The sequence below is a fragment of the Narcine bancroftii genome, chromosome 13, assembly GCF_036971445.1.
Source record: "Narcine bancroftii isolate sNarBan1 chromosome 13, sNarBan1.hap1, whole genome shotgun sequence".
Classification (NCBI taxonomy): domain Eukaryota; kingdom Metazoa; phylum Chordata; class Chondrichthyes; order Torpediniformes; family Narcinidae; genus Narcine; species Narcine bancroftii.
The window spans coordinates 72,168,146-72,190,606 of record NC_091481.1 but is presented as its reverse complement, the minus strand read 5'-3'; the positions used below and the strand labels follow the sequence as shown (position 1 = coordinate 72,190,606).

At 41.2% G+C, this 22,461-nt stretch overlaps 1 protein-coding gene across 1 annotated transcript in view; it reads left to right on the top strand.

Annotated features, from left to right (window-relative positions):
• The window catches only part of phf5a (PHD finger protein 5A), a 39,318-nt gene extending 29,194 nt beyond the window's left edge, over positions 1-10,124 (top strand). Inside the window, exon 4 of the mRNA XM_069909839.1 lies at positions 9,040-10,124. Within this exon, the coding sequence (XP_069765940.1) occupies positions 9,040-9,129 (90 nt within the window). The 3' untranslated portion in view covers positions 9,130-10,124. The remainder of the gene's footprint in view (positions 1-9,039) is intronic.
• The last annotated feature ends 12,337 nt before the right edge of the window (positions 10,125-22,461 follow it).

Sequence of the window (22,461 nt, the reverse complement as noted above, 5' to 3'; positions counted from 1 at the left end):
ATTGGAAGAATTAAGAATTTTGAATGTTCCGGAGATTCTCTGTCCGATGTCTGGAGGTCACTATTTGATATATGATTTCCCTTTTCTCTTACAAAGGTTACCTTGATTAGAGGGAAGAGTTAGATTAGATTTAGTTTGTAGGGATTTTTTAATCACTTTTTACTTGGATTAATTTTGCCACATAAGTGTTTCAACATGGTTATCATAGATTAATTCAATAACTTGTTTCTCATGTCGATTAAGGAACTGTCAAATGTAGTTCTATTCAGATTTTTTATTCTTGAATGTGTATGAGATGACTTGTTATGTGTTCTAAATTTTGAATGTAAGTTTACGGTATATGTTAATATGTTAAACTCAATAAAAATATTTAAAAGAGAATTTCTGGTAAGATCAGCGGAGAGTTCCAAACTTCTCAACCCAACTTTGCGGGAGGGACAATTGTCTCCCTAAATGTTGAATCAATTCCAACAGGCTGTTGCTCAGATCTGACGTACAAAACTACTCTGGGTGTGTTATGCACAGTTTTGATTGTCATTGAGCTGGAAAAGATGCAGATAGATTCACAAGGATGTCAGCAGTACTAGAGGGCTTGAATTACATGCTGAGGCTTCATAAACTGGACTTTGTTCCCTCGGGAACAAGGGCTGAGCAGAGACCTTGTAGAAGATTATAAATTCATGAGGGGCAGAGATTAGGTGAATAGTAACTATCTTAATTGAGGGGAGTGTAAAACGAGGGTTTAGGTTAAAGTCAGTGGTTCTCAACAATTCCCCACCCCCCCCCCACACACTCACATACCACCTTAAGTAATCCCTTATTAACCACCTACGGCATCTTATGCAGGTGCTGTGGCGGCTCTGGAGGTGAATTGACAGACACTCGATGACTCTGAGAGGACTTGCTTTTCTTTCTCTGACTGTAAGAGGCGCTTCAGGCAATTATTGCCAATGGCAAATTTGTCTACCTCATAGCAGACAAAAATTGAATCTTGAATCTTGGTTTAAGGTGAGAGGGAAAGGATTTAAAAGAGGCCGGAGGGGAAAGGTTGATGGATGCGGAACAAGCTGCCATAGATTCAGTTGTCAGATTTATTGTCAGAGTACATACATGACATCACATATAACTCTGAGATTTGTTTTCCTGCTGGCAAAGCAGAACTGCCACTTACTGGTAGTGCAAAAAAAAACATTCACATGTAAACAAATTAAGAAATGTAAACAAACTCTGCAAATCAGAAAGAAAAGAAAAAACTCAATAAAGGCTCTAAGTGAGTCCCGGATTGAGTTTATCATTGAGGTTTTTGTTATTTTAATTTTTCACACTGTGAACCATATCAACCAAATATGTACAAACGTTTCTCATTAAATTTACAGTGGTCTTTTCTCCCCTTTTTTCCCCCTTTCCCTCCCTCCCTTCTACCCACCTCCCTCCAAAACCCATAAATATTCAACATCTGCAATACAATAAAACTATAAAACAGTATTTTCACACAAAGGAAAGTAAACCAGAAAAATGCGTCATCTATTTATTTACACACTGAATCTAGTCGTTTTGTATTTTTATCATTTTCATTCTCATTTTAGGGGATGGAGGTCGTAGGCAAGCTCTCTCTGATATGTTCCATGTATGGTTCCCAAATTTGCTCAAACATTGTGACTTTATTTTTTTAAATTGTTATTTTTTCCAATGGAATACATTTATTCATTTTCATTTCCTGCATTGATTTAATCATAAATTTGGCTACTTTATTTTTACTTGTCTTTTGTCCAGTTTTATCCAACATTGGGTCCAAATTAAGGTTAAAATCCCCTCCTATCAATATATTTCCATGTGTCTGCATTCTTCAAAAAAAAAATATCCTGCATAAACTTTTGATCCTCCTCGTTAGGCGCATGTATATTGAGCAAATTCAAAAATTCTGAGTATATCTGACACTTTATCATTGCATACTTCCCTGCTGGATCTATTATTTCCTCCTATTTTGATTGGTACATTTTTGTTAACTAGTATGGCTACCCCTCTAGCTTTTGAGTTATAAGATGTTGCCATTGCATCTCCTACCCAACCCAGTCACTCTTTAATTTGTTATGTTCCACTTCAGTTAGATGTGTTTCCTGCACAAATACTATATCTATTTTTTTTCCTTCTTCAATAAATTTAGTAGCCTCTTCCTTTTAATTTGGTTATGTATTCCATTAATGTTTATAGTCATATAGTTCAACATGGCCATCTTATATCTTGCATACACCTCTTTTCCACCTCTTCGCCACCATTTTCATTTCTTAATTTTCTCTTATTACACTTTTTTTTTTAAATTTTTTATTTTTCACACTATAAACCACATTGATCAAGATACATACATTTTTCTTTTCAAATATATACAGTGTCGTTTTCTCCCCCCCTCCCTCTTCCCATCCCACCATCCCTACCTCCCCTCCCATTCATTTAAAGTACAGAATCTAAGATACATTAAACCCGTCAAACAATGTTGTCACTCAATAAAAATAAACAAGAAATTCCACTGAGTCCATTCTTTTCATTTCCTTCTTCTGTCATTTTAGGTGGTAGATGAACTCCGGTAGGTTTTATCTATTGTGTTTCATGTATGGCTCCCATATTTGTTCAAATATTGTAATATTATTTCTTAAATTATATGTTATTTTTTCTAATGGAATACATTTATTCATTTCTATATACCATTGTTGTATTCTCAAGTTATCTTCTGATTTCCAGGCTGACATAATACATTTTTTTTGCTACGGCTAGAGCTATCCTAACAAATCTTTTTTGTGCACCATCCAAATCAAGTCCAAATTCTTTGTTTTTTATGTTACTTAGGAGGAAGATCTCTGGGTTTTTTGGCATATTGCTTTCTGTGATTTTATTTAATATCTGGTTTAGATCTTCCCAAAATTTTTTCACTTTCTCACACGTCCAGATTGCATGAATTGTTGTTCCCATTTCTTTTTTACAACGAAAACATCTGTCAGATACTGTTGGGTCCCATTTATTTAACTTTTGAGGTGTAATGTATAGCCTGTGTATCCAGTTATATTGTATCATACGTAACCTCGTGTTTATTGTATTTCTTATAGTTTCAGAGCATAACTTCTCCCATGTTTCCTTCTTTATCTTTATGTCTAAATCTTGTTCCCATTTTTGTTTTACCATTTGTTTCCTCATTCTCCTTTTCTTGCAGTTTAATATACATATTTGTTATGAAATTTTTGATTATCATTGTATCTGTAATCACATATTCAAAATTACTTCCCTCTGGTAACCTCAGACTGCTTCCCAATTTGTCCTTCAAGTAGGATTTCAGTTGGTAGTATGCCAACACTGTATCTTGAGCTATATTATATTTATCCTTCATTTGTTCAAAGGATAGTAATTTATTTCCTGAAAAGCAATTTTCTATTCTTTTGATCCCTTTTTTCTCCATTCTCTAAAGGAAAGGTTATCTATTATAAAAGGGATTAGCTGATTTTGCGTCAGTATTAGTTTTGGTAATTGGTAATTTGTTTTATTCCTTTCTACATGAATCTTCTTCCAAATATTGAGCAGATGATGTAATACTGGAGAATTCCTACGTTGTACCAATTTTTCATCCCATTTATATAATATATGTTCAGGTATCTTCTCCCCTATTTTATCTAGTTCTAATCTAGTCCAATCTGGCTTTTCCCTTGTTTGATAAAAATCTGATAGGTATCTTAATTGTGCGGCTCTATAATAATTTTTAAAGTTTGGCAGTTGTAAGCCTCCTTGTTTATACCATTCTGTTAATTTATCTAGAGCTATCCTCGGTTTCCCCCCTTTCCATAAAAATTCCTTATTATTTTCTTTAACTCCTTGAAGAATTTCTCTGTCAAGTGTATTGGCAATGCCTGAAATAGGTATTGTATCCTTGGGAAAATGTTCATTTTAATACAGTTTATCCTTCCTATTAGTGTTAGTGGTAAGTCTTTCCAATGCTCTAAGTCGTCCTGTAATTTTTTCATTAGTGGATAATAATTGAATTTATATAGATGGCCAAGGCTTTTATTTATTTGTATACCTAGGTATCGTATTGCTTGCATTTGCCATCTGAATGGTGATTCTTTCTTAAATTTTGAGAAATCCGCATTATTCATTGGCCTTGCTTCACTTTTATTTACGTTAATCTTGTAACCCGACACTTCTCCATATTCTTTCAATTTCTTATGTAATTCTTTTATTGATATTTCTGGTTCTGTTAAGTATACTATAACGTCATCTGCAAATAAACTGATTTTATATTCCTTTCTTTTATTTTTATCCCTTTTATTTTTATCCCTTTTATTTTATTTTCTGTTCTTATCAATTCTGCTAGTGGTTTTATAGCTAACACGAACAATAAGGGTGATAGTGGGCATCCCTGCCTTGTTGATCTGCTTAAGTTAAATTGCTTTGATATATATCCATTTACTGTCACTTTCGCCAATGACCCCTTATATAATGCTTTAATCCAATTAATATACTTCTCTGGTAAACTGAATTTTTGTAATACTTTGAATAAATAATTCCATTCTACTCTATCAAAGGCCTTCTCTGCGTCTAAAGTGTTGGAGCTTTATCCCTTGTCGGGCAACCACATCTCCCCTCTCCATTTGGATTTGCGAATTTACTCGCAAGCGTCAACTGATTTCGCAGTGACCTTAACTCCTCCCCACCCAGCCCCCCCAGAAAAGATTTCAATTTTTATATATAACAAAGGTCACTCTTTTAATTCCCTCCTTACTTCCTCGCTTCCCTTTCATTCCCTTATTAATTCTTATCTGTACTCTATATATTTTCCTTTAAATACGGATGCACTCATACATATAGTTCGTGGTCATTTTTACTCTCGTTACATGTCTTCATCTCTCTGCCTGTTTTGTAGTTGTTCTGTAAATTTTCGTGCTTCCTCCGGATCCGCGAATAGTCTGTTTTACTGCCCTGGAATAACTATTTTAAGTATCGCTGTGTACTTTAGCATAAATTTATATCCTTTTTTCCATAGGATCGTTTTTGCTGTATTAAACTCCTTTCTCTTCTTCAGGAGTTCAAAACTTATGTCTGGATAGAAAAAAATTTTTTGACCTTTGTATTCCAGTGGCTTTTTGTCTTCTCTTATTTTCTTCATTGCTTTCTCCAATATATTTTCTCTTGTTGTATATCTTAAGAATTTTACTAAAATGGATCTTGGTTTTTGTTGTGGCTGTGGTTTCGGGGCTAATGATCTATGTGCCCTTTCTATTTCCATCTCTTCCTGTAATTCTGGTCTTCCTAGGACCCTGGGGATTCAATCTTTTATAAATTCTCTCATATTCTTGCCACCTTCATCTTCCTTAAGGCCCACTATCTTTATATTATTTCTTCTATTATAATTTTCCATTATATCTATCTTCTGAGCTAACAGCTCTTGTGTCTCTAACTTTTTCATTAGATTCTTCTAATTTCTTTTTTAAGTCCTCTACTTCCATTTCTATGGCTGTTTCTCGTTCTTCCACCTTGTCCACTCTTTTTCCTATATCTGACATGACCATCTCTATTCTATTCATTTTTCTTCTGCACTTTTAATTCTTCTTTTTATTTCACTAAATTCTTGTGATTGCCATTCTTTTACTGATTCCATATATTCTTTAAAAAAATATATATCCATTGTCTTGCCTTTCCCTTCTTCTTCCATTTCTCCAAGTTCTTCTTCTTCTTCCTCTGGGTTGGTCATCTGTTGTTTCCTTGTTTTCTTTTTACTCTTCTTTCTTGTTCTTGTTGTTTTCTGTGTTCTCTTCCTTTTGTTGTGTTGCATCTGTCATCCTCAGCTATGGAGATCGACTCCTCAGCTGGTCCCCCTTCCCGTCAGTGTTTTTTTTGTCATGCGCACTTTTACTTGGCTCCGCGAGCCATTTTTGTAGTCCCGAGCTCGGGACTTCCACTGAGCCTCCTCGGACAGGTAAGCCCTTCACCCTTCACCTTCTTCTTCCGACGTTCTTTCTTCTTCTCTTCTTCCTGTTGTTTTCGACTTTTTCTTCGCTGCCATTTTCTTCCTACCTTTACTTTCACTTTGTTTTAATTTTTATTCTTGTGCCTTTGTGTTTAGTGTGTTTTTTTAAACTTTTCCGGAGAAGGCTGGAGTTCCCTGACCGGCCACTACTCCATCACGTGACTCCTCTCCTCTTATTATATTTAATGTACGACAACACATTTAAGACATAAAGTACCCCCGCAGTTCCCACTTCCACTAATACCTTAACCCCAAAAGTTCTTCCCCAAGTTCTTCTCTCCCCCCCCCCCCCCCCCCCCCACTCTGGTTATCATAGATTAATTACCCCTTGCCGGGCAACCACAACTTCCCTTTTCATTTGGATTGCAATCTTGTTCACAGCGTCAACTGATTTTGCAGTGATGGTTATTCCCTCTCTACCCTGCCCTCTCCAGAAAACACATAACAAAACTCTCTCTCTCTTTTCCCCCCCCCACTCCCTTCCTTCCCTTCTCTTTTCCTTCTTTAGTTCTTTACATATACATTGTTTTTAGATTTTTATATATTCTTTATTGCCATTCTTCATTCTTGTTACATCTCTTCTGTCCTGCAAACGTTCTGTGAATTCTTGCGCTTTCTCTGGATCCGAGAGCTGTCTGTTTTGGTCCTCGGGTATAAACATTTTAAGCACGGCTGGATGTCCTAATATGAATTTGTAATCTTTTTTCCATAAAGTTGATTTCGCTGTATTAAACTCCTTCCTCTTCTTTAAGAGTTCAAAACTTAATGTCTGGGTAAAAAATTATTTTTTGACCCTTGTATTCCAATGGTTTATTATCTTTTCTAATTTTATTCCTTGCCAGTTCCAGTATATTTTCTCTTGTCATGTATCTCAAAAATTTTACTAAGATGGACCTTGGTTTTTGATGTGTCTGTGGTTTTGGATCTAATGTTCTGTGAGCCTTTTCTATTTCCATTTCTTCCTGCATTTCTGTCATTCCCAGGACCTTTGGGATCCATTCTTTTATAAATTCCTTCACGTCTGTGTCTTCTTCACCCTCCTTCAGGCCCACTATTTTTATGTTGTTTCATCTACTATAATTTTCCAACACATAAATTTTCTGAGATAACGACTCTTGTGTCTCTTTAATTTTTTTGTCACTTTCTTCCAATTTTTCTCTTAAGTCATTGACTTCCATTTCTACAGCTGTTTCTCATTCTTCCACATTCTCTACTCTTTTCCCTATTTCTGTCACTACCAGTTCTAACCTTTGCATTTTATCTTCTGTTCTTTTCATTTTTCTTTTAATTGAATTAAATTCTAATGGTAACCATTCTTTTAGTGACCTCATTTGTTCTTCAAAAAAAAATTATCTATATTCTGTTCATCAGTTTTACCTTTTATTTCTCTGTGAAGATCTTGGTCTTCTTCTTCCTCTTCTGTGTTTGTATCTGTTTGTGTCTTCTTCTCTTCTTTGTGTCTGTGTCTCTTCTATTTTTCCTGATGAGCTGTTTGTATCTCTTTGTCAGGCCTCTTCTTGCTGGGCCTCTTGTTGCTAGTCCTCCCCTCCTGTGCTGCTCATCTGTTGTTCCTTGCCCTCCAGCTGAGAGCCCTGGTGTCGGGCATCCCTCAGCTGCTTGCTCTGGGACAGCCCGCTCCTCTCTTGAGCCCCCTCCCTCCGGTGTCCTCTTTCTCCTTTGATTGCGCATTTTTGTTTAGCTCTGAGAGCCATTTTTGTAGTGCACCGACCGGCTGGTGGGTCGCGACTCCGCAGAGCAGGCACTGACCTCGAGGGTGGGCGCTCCTCGTCACCACAGCGTCCTGCTCCTTCGTGCAGATAAGGCCTTCTTCTTTCTTTGGTGACTTTTTTTCCATTTGTTCTTACTTTCTCCTTCTTGGGCACCATCTTTTTTCTCTTCTTTGTATCTTTATCTTCTATTTCTTGTATTCTATTTTTGTTATGCTTTGCTTTTTCCTAACTTTTTTTCCTATTTTCCTGTAGAGGGCTGGTTTTCCCGACCAGTCACTACTCTATCACTTGACTCCTCATCATTGAGGAGTCTGATGGTGGAGGGGTAGCAGTTGTTCATGAACCTGGTGGTGTGAGTCTTGTGGCTCCTATACCTTTTCTGATGGCAGCATCGAGACCAGAGCATGTGCTGGGTGGTGTGGATCCTTGATGATCGCTGCTGATCTCCGACGGCAGCGTCCCTGTAGATGTTCTTGATGGTGGGGAGGGTTTTACCTGTGATGTAGGCTGTGGATTTTCCACTAAGGGGTATTGGTGCCCCCCACACCAGATCATGACAACTGCTTGGCACACAACTGTAGAAAGCTGAAGGAAGCTCTAACAACTTTTAAAGGCACTTAGATCTGTGTATGTATAGAAATGGTTTAGGGGGATGTGGGCCGAATACAGGCAAATGGGATTGGTTCAGGCAGACAACATGGTTAATGTGGATATATTGGACCACTGACCTGGTTTCCATGCTACATAACTCTAGAATCAATCATCTATTTGTTGTTATGTACACAAAAATACACCAAAATCTTTGGACTTTAATGGGCAAGTCTGCAGATCCAATGATTGTAGTTTAATACACCAAAGTGGTGGAGAAAGTCCTCTCCTTCCCCTTCCCTCCTCCCCACTCCCCTTACCTTTTTATTCAGGCATCTACTTGCTTTCTGCTCATACCTTGATGAAGAGCTTGGTCCTGATACATGTGATTAGCACAATGTTGAACAAGGAGTTTATACGTGTCTGCGTGGGTGCTCCGTTTCCTCCCGCAGAAGTTGTAGTTTAATTGGGTGTAGTTGGTGGACATTGGCTCATGGGCCGGAAGGGCCTGTCAATGTGCTGCACATCTAAATTTAAAATTTATATCTTTGCTTCCTATAGGCGCTTGTGGCCAATCCAATATCTCCAGCGCTTTTGTGAATTTGAAAAGTTGAAAAGCTTTTCCATTGTTTGCTTTCTTGGACTCTATATTATGACACCACTTGCATACTTTACTCGTCTCTTGTTCAATTTGTCTTTTTTTTTATTTCCTAGAGAGATGGATGTCCGAAAATTGTTAACCTTGGCAGCTCAAAAACGGACCTGTTCTATGAAAGGAAAAAGTATGGCTTTAAGAAGAGGTGATCCCAGCATGACTGGAGGGAGCCTTTCGTATTCCAACTGAATGTGGGGACAGTGGAACATTGCTGCGTGTTTAAGGTTGCTTCTTCATAGGTTTTTAGAGGGTCTTCAAAGTACACATTGGGTGGCGTGCAGGCAATGTGCACACAGAAACAGACTTTTTTTATTAAACTTCTGGGATATTTGCTCCCACCAATTTGTTACTGAAGTTGATTAAATATATTTCAGTCAGTGGAACTTTGAGGTCTCTTTCTGAACAGGTGCCAGCTCCAATAATCAATTGTTGACTTATTTCCAGTCTTTTTTTTATAAAAAAAATTGAGATTCGCAACCGAAGGTTTGAGTAAGTGTTAATAATTCACTCTGCAAAATTCTGTACGTTTCACATTTGTGTCCAAGAGTCAGATCCTTGCTTCCTCCTCCCCTGTTACCTCATTCTGCACAGATGGTTGGATGTTGAATTTTTATTTTGGAGTCCATTACTTGGTTTGACACCTAATATGAGGTGCTCTCGGGCTGTGTTTTGTGAGGGAATGGACAATATCTGCCATGTTTCCTTCCCAAAAATGCTGGAGGAACCCAGCGGGTCAGACAGTACATTGACTATGTTCTATAAATGCAGTTTACATTTCATGAGTAGTAAGGTTTTTCTCCAAGTGGCACATCCAGTATCACCACAAAAATACTTGTTAGCTCCCCCATATCGCATTTTATAGCTGGACTGTGTCCCCTGTGGGAAAGTTACCACAGGGATAAGCTTTGGATGTTGGGCTTCTTGTTCTCTGCACGATAAGGCCAAAACACACAGCCCTAACATCAGTGGATAGTGTTGAAGCAGATTGGAATCAGATTGTGAAGAAAACCATCCCTCCTCAAGATGAAGGTGCATCTCTCCATCGTTGCTCACTAGAAGTGAAATGCTTCCGATTCTAAAACTGTTTCCTGCCTATTGTAGTTCCCAGGTTTTGTGCTTTACTTGATTAAAGGACTTGGTAATATTTTGGCTTGTTAATCTGGAATTTTATGTTAGGTAAAGAGGGTCGGAAAGGTTAGTGCAAGGCTGCTACAGTGCCACGACCAGGGTTCAAATCCAGCACTGTCTCTAAGGAGTTTGTACATTCTTCCTGTGTTTGCATGGGTAACCTCCAGATGCTCCGGTTTCCTCCCATCCTTCAAAATGGCATAGGCCGAAAGGGCCTGCTATCACGCTGTATGTCTAAATTTTTTTTTAAAGTCAAAGCATACTGATGATTTGAAAATAAAAGGCCTCTTTACTCCTTGAGAAAGTTTGCTCTTGTTTCCTCTGCAGGGAACTAGAAGATGGGGCTTTTAATCTGCTCCTCCCATCCTGCCAGCACAAAGCTCTGTTTGGCTCCAAGCTCACCTCCTTTCCTGATGCTGTGCCAGTAACTGAGATTGGCACCTCATTCCCTGTTCCAATGTAGAGATGAATGCTGTTAGGATGGTATTGTTTTTTAGTCTTTGTCAGAAAGAGGTTTTAAATTACCGAGAGACTGCAGGTGGCAATATGTAGATTAAACCAATGTAGGGCCTTAACCTGGATAATTCCTTTTAAATTTGAACAGGTCATTGGTTGCTTTTTAAGCATGTACCTCTTTTCTGTTCATTAGAAGAAAATATGACCCAGAGTAAGAATGCGAGACAATAGAAACTCCGATCACAAGAGTATTCTTTAGAGCTTGCTTTTAATTTGAGGACACGGGTGATTGTCACTCTCGATTCCCACTGCACTGCCGTTCGTACTGCCAAACCAAGAGAACACTGAAAGAGCAATGTGGAAAAGATGACTGCGTGATCAGCAATTTTCAATGAAGCGTCCCCCATCTTCATTAGTAGTTGAAGATGATTTGAATAGTTTATTGAACAACGACTGTTCCCACTTTTTTTGAATAAAACATTTTTTTCTTGCATGTCTGTTTACTGCAAGTGTCGTCATGACTTTAAAGGAATGAAGAAGCAATTTAAATTTAACTCTTGAAGGAACTGCAGTGTTGTATCATAAGCGTGGTGGAGCTGAAGTTGTTATTCAGATTAGGGCCAGTAAAATTTCACATTTGCACTGATAAACGGGATGCAGTAACTAATGTTCCCCCATTAAGATGGACTATAACCTTAATCTTTAACCATGTTATTGGATAAATAGATAACTATACATCCTAGTCTGACGATGGCTCCAGGTTGAGGGACAGTATTTCTGGAGAGGTGGTTGAGCGATTTGCATGATCAAATCCAGCTCACTAAAGCATGGTGTATTAAACTACAATCATTGGATCTGCAGATGACCATTTTCACTGTGTGCCTGCTGGTTGATGACCCTTCCCTGCCTCTGCACCCTTTTCCTCCCCCTGCCCTACACCCAAGCTAAAGAGGAAAATCCTTTTATCAATGGACTAAATTCTTCATGATTTGAAAGACTGATCACCTCCCAAACTTACTCCAAGGAGTGCCAGTTTCTCCTGTCCGGCCACATTAATCCCTGGAGTTATTCCCTCTTAAGGAAATTTTATTTTCAATAAGTCAGAAACCCAGGCAACATCTTGGAAAGTGAGTTAAGGAAGTGAAGGTGCTGGGGTCCATTGCAAAACACAAATGCTGGAGAATCTCAACAGGCCATGCAGCATCAATAGCAAGTAAAGAGTAGCCAGCATTTTAGGGCTGGGCCCTTTGTCAAGGTATGAGGAAAAATAACAGGCAGGTGCTTGAATAAAAGGTGGGGGGGTGGGGTGGGGGGGGGAAACGACCATTCTGGTAATGAATCTTGTTTCTGCATATACTGATATACTGCCTGGTGTGACAAATAATTGCAGCATTTCCTGATTTACAGCATTTGCAGATGTTCCTCTCAAGCAGTTGAGTATGTTTTTTCAAAAAAAAATTATGTTCCACACCCTCTGCAAGGCCTCCACATCTCTCCTAAAGTTTGGCACCTACAATTTTTACATTCAGCATCTTAAAAAAATGTTCTTCATGGCTTCCTACAAACTCTGGGGTCCCATATCCTTTCTCAATCTGCAGTGCCATGTACTTATTTCCTTTCTGAATTATGCCTCTTGTTTCCTTGCCTCTCCTCCGTTTTGCCTACTGAAATTTAACACTTTATTTTATAACATTGTAATCTTTAATTAGAAGCCACCAGCTTGATGATGTAATGTGCCATCTGGTTCACCAACATCCTTGAGGGCTGGAAATTTGCCTTCCTTACCATTTTGGACTTTAGCAATTCTGCTCATAATCTTAGTTCACGTGCAATGTCCAACATTGTGTTTTTGCTTCAACCAAAGTGTCTGCAGACTTTCATGTTTTACTTTAGAATAAAATCCTGGGGCCGGTTTGTTGGCCTCTGACAATCACCGACATCTTTATTTGTGCTGAGGAACACTGATCTTTCTTCCTGGATGCACAATGGCTTCTGTTTTAAGTTTAATTTATTTGTCATATGACATCTAGTAGAAGGTTTCTTCTGTGAACAGTCTGGCAGGTCAACTCCAACCTTCATGGAACAAGAAGGTTGAGGAACAAGAGCACAAATACAATGAAGAAAAGTGCAATTAGCAATGCTGTCATGGTACCAGCAACTGGGGTTTGAATCTGGCACTGCCTGTAAGGAGTTTATATGTTCTCCCCAGGTCTGTGTGGCTTTCCTCTGGGTGTTCTGGTTTCCTCCCACCCTCCAAAAAGTACGGGGTTGGGAGTTTAATTGGGCAACATAGTTTTCAAAGGCAGAGATTGACTTCTACCTTGCTGTAAATAAAATTAAAAATAAATTAAAATGTAGGCAGGTAGTTGATGGTCAGCATGAAATCGATGGGCCAAAGGGCCTGTGTTTGTGCTGTGTGGCTAAGTGCGGTCACTAAATGGGATTGGCTGGTGCCTGCGATGGTGGCAATCCAAGGAAGAGGGGAAGTGTTTTTTTTTTGTCATGCGCGGTTGCGCACTTTTGCTTGGCTCCGCGAGCCATTTTTGTAGTCCCCCGAGCTCGGGACTTCGACTGACCTGAGGGAGTGGGCTTCTCTCTCTGCGGCGGGTCTCCTCGGACAGGTAAGGCCTTCACCTTCTTCTTCCGATGTCTTTTCTTTTCTTCCCGTTGCTTTCGACTTTTCTTTCTTCGCTGCCATTTTCTTCCCACCTTTACTTCTTGACTTTCACTTTATTTTAATTTTTGTGTTTGTGCCTTTGTGTTTTCTGTTTTTTTTAAACTTAGAAGAGGGGAAGTTGATCCTACTTCAGCAGAACATGGTTACAAATGCTGCAGCTTTCCTTCAGCACTCATTGGCTAGGCCAGGCCTTCACTGGGGTTGGGGCTTCACCTTCCACCCTGACATTCACTATTCAATTGTGCATGCAGTGGCGGGACTGTTGATCTATTTGGCTGTTCTGTGGGCTCATGTGGTTCTGTCTGTCAGAAGCAGCTTCTTCAGCTCAGAATCCAGATGGTCTTGTTTTGCAGCTTTGCCAGAACAGCATCTCGTACGAAGTGAAGTGCGTGACCTGCCAATGTATCTCTGTGCTTCTCGGTGAGAAGGCAGGCTGCATCTTTGAAAGCTCGAATCCCTCACTGTGCAGCTCTCCACCCACAGCTCCAGAGTTGGTCCGCATCATTACATTTAATTTTATTTTTGAGATGCAGCATGGTAACCGGCCTTTCAGGTGCACAATAACACCCAACCTGCCAACCCCGTCCATCTTTGGAGAGATGAAGGAAACCGGAGCGCCGGGAGGAATCCCACGCAGGTCACGGTGAAAATGTACAAACTTCTTGCAGACAGCACCGGCTTCAAAATTGGTTCCCTGGTGCTATTACAGTGTTGCGCTACCTTTTATTTAACGATTGGGCCATCAAAAATTACTGCACAGAAACAGGCCCTTCTAGTCTGTGCTAAACTATTATTCTGCCCAGTCACTCTGAACTGCACTCGATCCATTCCCCTCTCATCCATGTATCTCAAAATTAAAATTGAATCTTCAGCTCGTTCTTCCTCCCACCACTCTCTGTGAAGAAGTTCCCACTAAACTTTTCCATTTACCCTTATCCTGTGTTCTCTAGTTTGTATCTCCCCTACCCTCAGTGGAAAAAGCCTATCTACATTTACTCTGTCTATCCCCCTCCTAATTTTAAATATCTCTATTAAATCTTCCTTCACTCTTTTCTCCAGGGAATAAAGTCCTAACCTGTTTAACCTTTCCCTGTTACTCAGTCGCTAAAGTCCCAGCGACATCTAAGTAAATCTCTTCTGTATCATGATACAGTCAGTCAAGTTAATGTGAATGGCAGTAGAACTAGCTGATACTGACCACACACAGCACACATGATCATGGATTTATTGTCGTACACATTGTACTACATACTGAAGTTCTTTCTTAATGCAGCCGAACAGGTATATGGAGAAACAAAGACTATATTAGAACATTTAATTGAATTTAAAGAAGCAATGAATACTTAACATAGATAATAAGCATTCACAGTGATCCCAGTGCAAACAAAGTAACTTGTAACAGTGCAGAGCAAGACTTTTGTAGTCTTGGAGCAGTCCCTGATCAGTGTAACAAGAGAGGTTCAAGAGTCTAACTATAAATTTTGCATTTAGACATACAGCATGGTAACACGAGTCTGTGCCGCCCAATTACACCTTCAACCCCCTTATATTTTGAACAGTGGGAGGAAACCGGAGCACCAGGAGAAAACCCACACAGGTCATGGGGAGAACATACAAACTCCTTACAGACAGCGCTGGGTTCTAACTCTGGTCCCGGTCACTGGCGTTATAACAGCGTTGTGCTAATAGCTGCACTAACTGTGCTCCCAAAAGTTAGAAAGTTCTTGAACCTGAAGGAGCTGGTCTTCAGGCTTCTGTACCTCCTGCCTGAAGGAAGCAGTTCCCTGGAAGATAGCAACACATTGGAGTTCTTTGAAGGTTCCTCCAGTGGTGGAATTGAGAGACTCTGACCTGATCCCTTACGTCATTTATTATTTGCCCATGCCTGAGCTGATTGCAGAATGCAAGATTGGAATACAAGTATTTTATCTTTGTATTTATCACACAAGATATATTAAAATTCAAGGCTCATTACCTAAGAGTACTGCAGTTCCTGAACAACTTCCCACAGCTTCAACCCGCAGGCTGTGAGATTGATGAACATTATTCTGTAAAAATGCACTAAAATGTTGGAGGAACTGCAATGACTGTAGGAGGTAAATTAAGCCGATCCATATTAACGGGGTTTTGGGCATGGGCCCTTTCTCAAGGTATAAGCAAAAAGCAGACAGGGACTTGATTTAAAAGTGTGGAGAAGAGGGAATAATGAGCAAGTGGGAGGAGAACAGAAAAGATGTTAATCAGATATGGAAGGGACACAGGAGAGAGGAAAGGTGAAAATTGGTTTGTTGGGTGGGGGGGAGGTACCTCTGTGGGCCTTTCCTCAAGGTACGAGCAAAACACAGGGCATCTGAATAAAGATTAGAGTATCCTGAAACCAACTAAATCATCCCAAAATATTTATATGTGTCTATTTTAAATTGTATCTTTATGCATATATGTGATTATTATGTGCTGGGTATGTGTGGGCACTGTGGTCCAGAGAAGCACTGTTTCGTCTGGTTGGATATGTATGGCCAGATGATATTAAACTTGAAAATGTAAGCTCTCCCAAGGTCTTGCTGCACCTGTGAAGGGGGGAAAAAAGCACAGGGTAAACCTTTCAGAATTGGAACACCGAAGGTTTTCACCAAACAGACTGAAAATTAAGTCGATCCATATTGGACCCAATGGGGGTGCAGAAGTGGTGAAAGAAGAGGATGCTGATTGGTGGGAAGTAGCAAATGATGTTCCCTGGGGAGCGACCCATATGGTTCAGTGTTTTTATTCCATATGTTAAGAACTGGGATGACGTTTTCTGATAGCACTTAGCAAGTAGAGAAAGTTGCGCTCCTCATTCCAGACATTTCAGGGCTGAGGGGGTTGGCCCATGAGGTGAGATTGAGTCGTCTGGGACTGTACTCACTGAACTTGAGAAGAATGAGACTGGATCTTATAGAAACCAAATTATGAAAGGCATAGATAAGACAGAGGTAGGTAAATTGTTTCCTTTGGTCGGAGAGACCAGAACTAGGGGCATAACCTCAAGATTCAGGGAAGTAGATTTAGGACGGGGTTGAGGAACTGCTTTTCCCAGAGGGCAGTAGATATGTGGAATTCGCTACCCATTGAAGCAGTGTAGGTGACCTCAGTAAATATATTTAAATCAAGGTTGGATAGATTTTTACATAGGGGAATTAAGGGAAATGGGGAAAAGGCAGGTAGGTGGAGATGAGCCCATCGTCAGATCAGCTGGGATCTCATTGAATGACAGAGTAGTCTCTTAGGGCCGGACGGATGACTCCTGCTCTTATTTCTTATGTTCTTAAGAAAGGATGTGCTCAGTAGAATTTCTGGTGTAATTTTGTTGAATGACAACATTGTCTGACTGGATTAATGCAACCTAGATTGTATACCTAAAATGGATGAGAGGGGGGGTGGGGGGGTGGTTTGGGAGGAAAGGGGGGGGGGAGAAAAAGTCACTGTATATGTGTGAAAAAGAAATTGTGTATATCATGGCTAATGTGATTTATGGTGTGAAAAATAAAAAAATTTAAAAAAAAAAAAAAGAAAAAAAAAAAAAGAAAGGATGTGCTGATTTTGGAGAGGGTTCAGAGGAGGCTCGCCAGGATGATTCCAGGGTTATCATATGAACAGTGTTTGACAGCTCTTGACCTGTACTCACTGGAATTTTGGAGAAAGAGGAAAGGGAATCTCATTGCAATATTTCAAATGTTGAATGGTGTTGGCAGAGTAGATATGGAAAGTTGTTTCTCACAGTGGGAGAGCTAGGACAAGAGGGCACAACTTCAGGATTGAAGTGCGTCCATTTAGAACAGAGATGCAGAGGAATTTCTTAAACCAGAGAGGAGTGAATCAGTGGAATTTGTTGCCACAGGCTGTTGTGGAGGCTGGGTCATTGGATGTATTTAAGGCAGAGATTGACAGGTTCTTGATTAGCCAGGGCATCAAAGGTTATGGGGAGAAGGCCGGGCAGTGGAGCTGAGTGGGGAAATGGATCAGCTCTTGATTGAATGGTGGAGCAGACTCAATGGGCTGAATGGCCTATTTCTACTCCTATGTCTTATGGTCTCATGGTGTGACTGGGATCTGGAAATAACAAGAGATGTAGGCAGGTTAAAGGATACTGCACCTGGAGATACACAGGAGAATGCAGACGCTGGGATCAGGAGTAATAATCAGTTTGCTGGGTGGGAGATGTTTCAGGCCAGAACACTTCATCACCAAGTGTAAGGCCGCATGTACCAAGAAGCAGTGAGAAATTTTGTTTTGAGAGCAACCCAGCTAGACAACCTGGTGCAGCAAGTAAGATATGATACAGAAGTGCAGAGTTAAGGAAAGTTGGTGCGGTGCAAAGGCAATGTAATGTTACTCGTGAGGTTCCTTCAGGAGGCAGATGGAGGTCTGATGAAGGGTTCCAGTTAAAACACTGACCATTCAGTGTAGCGAGGCACAATTCAAATGCCATCATACAAAAATGATCAGCTGGTTGAGTGGTGTCACAACAATAACTTTACACTCAACATTAGCAAAAATAAGGAACTGATTGTGGCCTTCAAGAAGGGGAAACAAGGATAACACCAATCAGTCCACATCGAGAGATCAGCAGTGGAGAGGGTAAAAAAACTTCAAATTCCTGGATGTCTATTCTAAGGCCTCCATGTCGATGCAATCAAGACCTGCCAGCGGCTACGGTTTGATAGGAGTTTGAGGAGATTTGGTATGTCAAAAGACTCTTGCAAATTTCTCCAGGTGGACCGTGGAGAGCATTCTGACTGGTTGCATCACTGTCTGGTACGGAGGAGCCAATGCACAGAACAGGAAAAGGCTACAGAGGCCTGTGAACTCGGCCAGTGCCATCACGGGCATCAGTCTTCAAGACATCAAGAGGTGGCTAGTATCTCAAGAGAGCATCCTCTATCCTCAAGGATCCCCACCACCCAGGCCATGCCCTCTTCACTCTGCTACCATCGGGAAGGAGGTACAGGTGCCTGAAGACGAGCACCCAACGGTACAAAACAGTTTTTTTCCCTCTGCCATCAGATTTCTGAACGGGCAATGATCCTCAGACACTTCCCTCACTTTCTCTTTTGCCCTCATTTATAAAAATGTATTTACATAAATGTAATTTATAGCAAATGTTTTGCACCAGTAATGCACAATGTTGCCACAAAACTACAAATTTTGTGGCACACGTTCATGGCAATAAATTATGTTTCTGATTCCTGATGCCTCGTCCAATGAAGACAAGTGTGCCTTCGTCACCACCCTGCATTTGCATCTGTGTTGTTGATTGGCCAAAGCTGGAGGGAAAATGTGGGATAATAAATAGAATTAGTGTAAATGAGTGTCTGAAGGTCAGAACAGACTGGATGAGCTGAAGGATCTGCCTCTATCCTCAAGGACTCCCACCACCCAGGTCATGCCCTCTTCACACTGGTATCATCGGGAAGGAGGGACAGGAGCCTGAAGACGAGCACTCAGCGGCACAAGCACAGCTTCTTCCCCTCCACTACTGTGTGATTCTGAATGTCACCTTTGTGAAGGAAATTTGTATGCCTGAAACAAATATTATTGGAATTACATCAAACATTTTATGTTTCTGGCACCAGCATTTCCAATTATAAATTCTCATGTGCATATTTTAAACTGGAAACTTCTCATGTGAATGTGTCACATGGTATTCATGCCTGTTCCTCCCATCCCCCGTCCTGTAACTGGTGCAATGTCACAGCCCATGGGAGAATTCAGCCACGCTAATTGCTTCCATTGTGAATTTTGCCAATGAATTCACAATTGAAAATATTTCAAGCTGACGGACTGTGCGACAAATTGAGGAGTGAGGTATCTTCAGTGTGATTACGGCCACTCTTAATCCAGCAACTGCAATGGGCTTGACACCCACCCTATTTTCCCACTTCCCACAGGCAGTTAGATTGCTGAACGACCAAAGGAACTGGTCACACTAGCCATCTGGGAGTCTTGTATTCATGTAACATTATTTATTTATTTGTATACTTGAATGCTTGTCCTGCATATGTGTTGTTTGTATGTGTGTTGTGTCTGGGTGTGTGTCTGCACCAAGGACTGGAGAATGCTGTTTTATCACATGGTACAATTAGATGACAATAAAATCAACAATGATGATTTTTAGTGATCTGTGAATTGGACAATAAGTTATTGTCACCTTCATGTATACTGAGAGTAAAATTATGAAAATGATCATAATATGCAATCACAAAGAAGGCTCACTAGAGGCTGTGCTTTGTGGGGTGTTTCGCCGAAGACTCAAAACTTATACAGGTGTACAGTGGAGAGCATTCTGACTGGTTGCATCTCTGCTTGGTACAGAAATACCAATGCACAGGGCAGGAAAAAGCTCCAGAGGGTGGTTACCTCGGCCTGTGACGTGGGCACCAGACCACTCTATCGAGAACATCTACAAGAGGCAGTGTCTTAAGAAAGCAGCCTCTTTCCTCAAGGACCCCCACCACCCAAGCCATGCCCTCCTCACTCTGCTACCGTTGGGAAGGAGGTACAGGAGCCTAAAGATGAGCCCACAGCAGCACAAGGACAGCTTCTTCCCCTCTGCCGTCAGATTCCTGAATGAAAAATGAACTACAGACACTGCCTCACTGACTTTTTCTTGCACTATTTCATTTATGTTTGTAAGGTGGTTTATATAAATGAGATACTGCTGGAAAACAAATTTCGTGTCTTGTTCATGACAATAAATTCTGATTCTGAATGTGTGCATTGGATTGCTTCGAACAATGTTGCACAGAGCAGAGAATGAAATGCAGCCATAGATGTCTGCAGTGGATGGAAAGTCAGTGCCCATGATGGACTTGGCTAAGGATGGATTTGTGCAATACCCAGATGTGCTGTAGAAAATCATCAGTTCTCACATCATCCATAGGGAGTAAAGATACATTACCAACGTTTCGGGCCTGAGCCCTTCCTCAAGGTATGATCACACCTTGAGGAAGGCCTCAGGCCCAAAACATTAGTTTGCTTCCTATAAACACTGTGAGAAGACCACCTAAGAACACCAGGCGCTGTAGGTTTCTGTGAGGGGTGCTGAACAAAGAGGCGACTCTGTCTGCCTTACGGTAGACAAAAGTCAAAGAATTTCATGTATGTTCTTTGGCTTGGCTTCGCGGACGAAGATTTATGGAGGGGGTAAAAAGTCCACGTCAGCTGCAGGCTCGTTTGTGGCTGACCAGTCCGATGCGGGACAGGCAGACACGATTGCAGCGGTTGCAAGGGAAAATTGGTTGGTTGGGGTTGGGTGTTGGGTTTTTCCTCCTTTGCCTTTTGTCAGTGAGGTGGGCTCTGCGGTCTTCTTCAAAGGAGGCTGCTGCCCGCCAAACTGTGAGGCGCCAAGATGCACGGTTTGAGGCGTTATCAGCCCACTGGCGGTGGTCAATGTGGCAGGCACCAAGAGATTTCTTTAGGCAGTCCTTGTACCTTTTCTTTGGTGCACCTCTGTCACGGTGGCCAGTGGAGAGCTCGCCATATAATACGATCTTGGGAAGGCGATGGTCCTCCATTCTGGAGACGTGACCCATCCAGCGCAGCTGGATCTTCAGCAGCGTGGACTCGATGCTGTCGACCTCTGCCATCTCGAGTACCTCGACGTTAGGGGTGTGAGCGCTCCAATGGATGTTACCTTCTAAAAAATGTAGTATTACCTTTACTTGCTGACCTTCTCCAATATTTTTTTGGATTGCACTACAATCACAGCATCCGTAGATGTTCCTGTTTAACTAGGGATGGAAGGGGCTATGTTTGCCACTGACTCAGGCTTTCTGTGTTGCTGGTTGGTCCAGTTTCCAATCCAGGCTGTTAAGTAACACTTTATCACGTGAGAGATTCAAAAGAAACATGTTCCATTGCAGGGCATCAAAAACACAGGGCAGAGGTGTAAGGTGAGAGGAAGGGAGCCAGGTGGGTAAATTTATTTTTCCACAGAGTATGATTAATATCTAAGAGGAGGTAGTAGAATTGGATACAATCAATATATTCAAAAGCCATTTGGACAGACAGGCAAGATATAAAAGGATATGGTCCTAATTTTTGAAAAAAATATACTTTATTCACAATAAATTATTTTCAAAGAAAACTGTTCAAAGTCTTTTTATACCCATAATATCAGTCTTATCTGTATATTGTCATCACTGTACATTGCTACATTCATCACAATTTACACTGTTCCCACCCCAGTGGCACCTTGTCATTACTTCCCCCACTGCCTTTTGAGGGGCTTCCCCCCCCCCCCGGTCTCAGACCCTCAGTGCCTAGTAATGGGAGGACTTTTGACTGTGGTCCTTCTCCACAGTGCCCTTGTGTTGGCTTAACTAAGCCTCAGTGCATCCTTCAGCAAGTGCTGCAGGCTGGAATGTGCCAGTCGGCAGCATTCCCTCACCAACATCTCTGTGTGTTGAAAGACCAGCAGATTTCGGGCACACCAAAGGGCGGCTTTCGCCGAGTTGATGGTCTTCCAGCAGGTCTGGATGTCTGACTCTGTGTGCGTCCCCAGGAGGAGCCCATAGGTCAGAGAGTCTTCTGTCATGATGTCGCTGGTGGATGAACTGTGACCAGGACCCTTGCACCCTTCTCCACACACTCTTAGGAAATCTGCATTCTGCAGAGGTGGGAGACTGTCTCCACTCCGCCGCAGTCACCTCGGGTACAACGTGAGTGTGGGTGATGTTCCAGTTGTACAGTAAGGATCTGACCGGGAAGGCTCCTCTCTCCACAGCCAGGTTAACTCCTGGTGCTTCTTTGTGAGTCCTGGCAATTAGGATTTTATCAGTTGACCTGGACGGTCTGCTTAGGGAACCACTCCACCAGATCCATCTAGTCCTCGTCTCAGTTTCTAAAGGACATTCCGTGCTGACCACTGCCTGATGGCCTTGCGGTTGAAGGTGTTTTTCTGGAAAAACTTTTACACAAAGGGTAGGTGGAGTGACAAAGTCCAGCTGACTGGGACATTGTGCGGCAACGGGGCTAGCCCCGTCCTTCGCAACACATGGGACAGGTAGAACATCAGCACGCAGCGGCACTTGATGCCCTTATACTTTGGTTCCATGCACAGCCTGATGCAGCCACACACACAAAGCTGGTCATCTGAATACTAATGAGATTTGTGCACTTGAGCAAAATTGGTCAGCATGGAAATGCTGAGTTGAATGAAGAGCCCCTCTCTGTACCACTC